Here is a 2,902-nt window from a genome sequence, read left to right as displayed (position 1 = left end):
TCAGGAATGCCCGGCTGAGCATGTCTTGTTCCAGAGTTCAAAATGTGTTCTCCAGGGTTCTAGGCTGATGGTGAAGAAGCAGGTGTGGGTCTGAGGGAGCAAGCGCAGGAAGGAAAAGTGGGTGGGGGCTCGGGAAGCAGACACCTGTGGCTTCTGCTATCAACACACGCTCCATCTCGGTCTTGCCCATTCCCAGGGCTGGGCTCTGGTCCCCAAGTGTGGCCCTTCATCCTGAGTTATGGGCTGTTCCAGACTTTCAGGGTGATTTGTGGCTCCCTCCTGACCCAGGAACCCCTGTATTGGCACCCTCCTCCCTAGCCAGCGGCCTCCAGGGGAAACCCAGGCTGGCTGGTGTCTTTCATCCCCCAAGAACAGCACGGCACACTCCATTCCAGAGGGAGCTGTGCTCAGATTGAAACAGTTACAGAACCTATTACCCAGTCCTCTGATAAGGGGGTGAAGTCATGCTAGCTGTGTTGTGCACAGTGTCAGGGTTCCTTATGTCCTTGTCCCCAGGGCCAGCACCGGACCAGGGAGGGAGGGCAGTGGGGCCGCCCACAGTTTCCACCTCCCTCAGGCTCTGGGTCAGGATAGGGGGACCCTGAGAACCGCACACTCAGAGAGAGGTGATGTTGGAACCCCACCAGGCTCTTTCTTCAGAAGGCAGAGGAAGGCTGGGGAGGAAGACCAGAGAGGTGAAGCCTCTACTCAGGCCTAGAAGACCAGGACCCCAGGGGCCAAAAGCAGTCTGAAGCCCATGTGCCCTGGGTACCGGCAGCTGCAATGGCATGGCAGGGCAGGTTGGGAAACTCAGATTGGCCAGGAGCCTGCAAGGGGACCCCTGGCTGCCTGCCCTCTGCGCTCCCCATGAAGGCACAAGCAGAGTGGCCTGGTGGAGGCCGCTGAGGGCTCACTCCTCTAAGTCTCTTTGTCAGCTGCACCCGTACCCACACCACGCCCCGTGCTGCACCCACAGCTGTGGACATGCGGGAAGCTGGTGCCCTGTCTTACATTGTTCAGCTCTGGGCCTTGTTGAAAAGGACAGTTGTCAATGTCGTCTTCAAATTTCCCACATGTGGTTCGGCCCAGTTGCAGATTCATGGAGAATGTCATCTTATCATCACCCTGTTGAATAAAAGAGATTAAAATGGACACACTCTTTGAGTTGCTCATAGGTAACTCCTTGGGAAGACGTGACCTCGTAGGAAGAGGCCACAACACTCTCCTCCATTAAGGAGCTCGTACATGGACCTGGCATCAGCTCACTGGAGGTAAAAACCAGGAGACCTTCTCCAGATTGAGGAGTTAAGAGCAAAGAGCAGGTATTCGTGGTGGGTTCTGGGACAAACACAGGCTGTCAGACCCTATGAATGCGTCCTCTGTCTCCAGCTTCACCTCCCCGTCTTCCGCAATGAGACCCAGCTTCACTCTCAGCAGGTATCTGATCCTGCAGCTTCACTTTCAGAGGACAGTCGCTGCATGCTTGGGAGGATGTTGGCTCTCCAAGAGTTTTCAGGGCAACCTCAGCCCTGGGACAGAAGGAGGCTCATCTGCAGCGTGCTGTCAAACCATCCACCTGACCTCCAGCAAGAAGAATGCAAGAATGCCACCCAAAGCTCCCACTACACACAGGCGCACACCCTGGGGACAATGGCTTTAAGAAACACCATCTGCCCTATTACAAAGGCAATCTGAAGTCCTCCTTGCTCTCCTTCCCACTCCATTCTATTTCATTCCACTCCGTACCCTCCCTCCCGCTCCAGGCATTCCTCCCAGCCCCCAAACTGCCTCTGAGATTCGCCACATCTGCGAGGCCACGTGGAAGGCTCCACAGCAGAGGGCAAGGGGCAGAGAACCAGCCAGGGCCTTGCACAGAGTCTTTGCAGAACTTAAGCTCTGTGCAGCACGAGTCCTTCTGCCCTGCTTTCAGGCTCTCGGTGCTGACAAAGGAAGAGCAATGCTCCTTCTCCCCCGAAGCCGGAAGTGCTGCATTAGGAGGGCATTTTAATTGTTCATGCCGACAGCCCAGGTGAACTGTGCACTCCCGACTGCATTCCCGATTCCATTAAAAGGAGAACATTTTAGGATTAAGGACCATGGACTGAGGAAGAGTGTAACACAATGTTCAACTCATTGAGTGTAGACACAGCACGCAGCCCAGAGCAGGTGGAAATCAGAACTGACCTCGCAGCGGGAGCTGATAGCGCTGCTTTTTTCACTTTCTGAATTATCAGCTCTCTCTGTCTTTCTGTCTCTCTCTCTGTCTCTTTCTGCCTATCTGCCTGTCTCTCTGTCTCTCTTTCTTCCCTTTCTTTTACTCTGATGATCTCTTTTCTAATTTCTTTGAAATGTTTCTCAGTTTCTGCGGACATTTTTGGTGCGACCTATTTTCTTACCTGCTGCCTCATTTTCTCAGTTTTCCTTATTTTGAGGTTATTCTTCAGTTAAGTGATGCCATAAAAATCATGGAGGTTGACCAATATATCTAGTATTGAGTAGACCTAGACTCAAAAAAATTCTAATTTATATCTTTCATAAAGACGAAAGTAACTTTCTAGGTTGTATTTTATACAAGTTCGGACTCCAGCTGGTGAACCAAGAGTCCTTGCTAAGCCCTGACCACACATTCCCCACCCCGGCAGGAGACAGCGTGGTCACCAACCTGCTCCTTCCAGGAATCCAGGACACGCACCAGCTTGTAGGCATACCAGTCCTTGCTCTGCTGGTTGAATGTGTACACGGCAAACTCCAGGGTGAAAGGGAGATAAACGGCAATTAGTTTTTGGTCATTCCACTCCTCTTCCTTTTGGAAACTCCAGGTATAGGTCACCAGGAGCTGGGAGCCAAAGAGAAGCATGAGTGGCACCCAGAAGAGAGCCCAGCTCTGTGGCAGACTCGGCAT

The 2,902-nt window shown here is 52.7% G+C and overlaps 1 protein-coding gene across 1 annotated transcript; it reads right to left on the bottom strand.

The window, feature by feature from the left end:
* On the bottom strand, positions 1–2,902 carry LOC101051587 (putative cystatin-9-like protein CST9LP1). The gene is made up of 3 exons (XM_003942925.2): positions 2,663–2,902; positions 1,012–1,125; positions 1–90 (listed from the first exon to the last, which is right to left on the bottom strand). Exons 1-3 carry the CDS (start codon positions 2,900–2,902, stop codon positions 1–3), a joined length of 444 nt encoding a protein of 147 aa, XP_003942974.2.

Source organism: Saimiri boliviensis, chromosome 9, assembly GCF_048565385.1.
Source record: "Saimiri boliviensis isolate mSaiBol1 chromosome 9, mSaiBol1.pri, whole genome shotgun sequence".
Lineage (NCBI taxonomy): Eukaryota > Metazoa > Chordata > Mammalia > Primates > Cebidae > Saimiri > Saimiri boliviensis.
The sequence above is the reverse complement of the archived record's forward strand: the minus strand, read 5'-3'. Positions and strand labels throughout refer to the sequence as shown.

Excerpts from the sequence above, each read along its gene's own strand:
- LOC101051587 (XM_003942925.2), bottom strand. The coding sequence starts at position 2,902 with ATGCCGAGTCTGCCACAGAGCTGGGCTCTCTTCTGGGTGCCACTCATG. Across the intron at positions 1,126-2,662 it reads TGGATTCCTGGAAGGAGCAG|GGTGATGATAAGATGACATT; the intron begins GTTGGTGACCAC and ends TTTATTCAACAG. Across the intron at positions 91-1,011 it reads AAGGCCCAGAGCTGAACAAT|ACCCACACCTGCTTCTTCAC; the intron begins GTAAGACAGGGC and ends TTGCTCCCTCAG.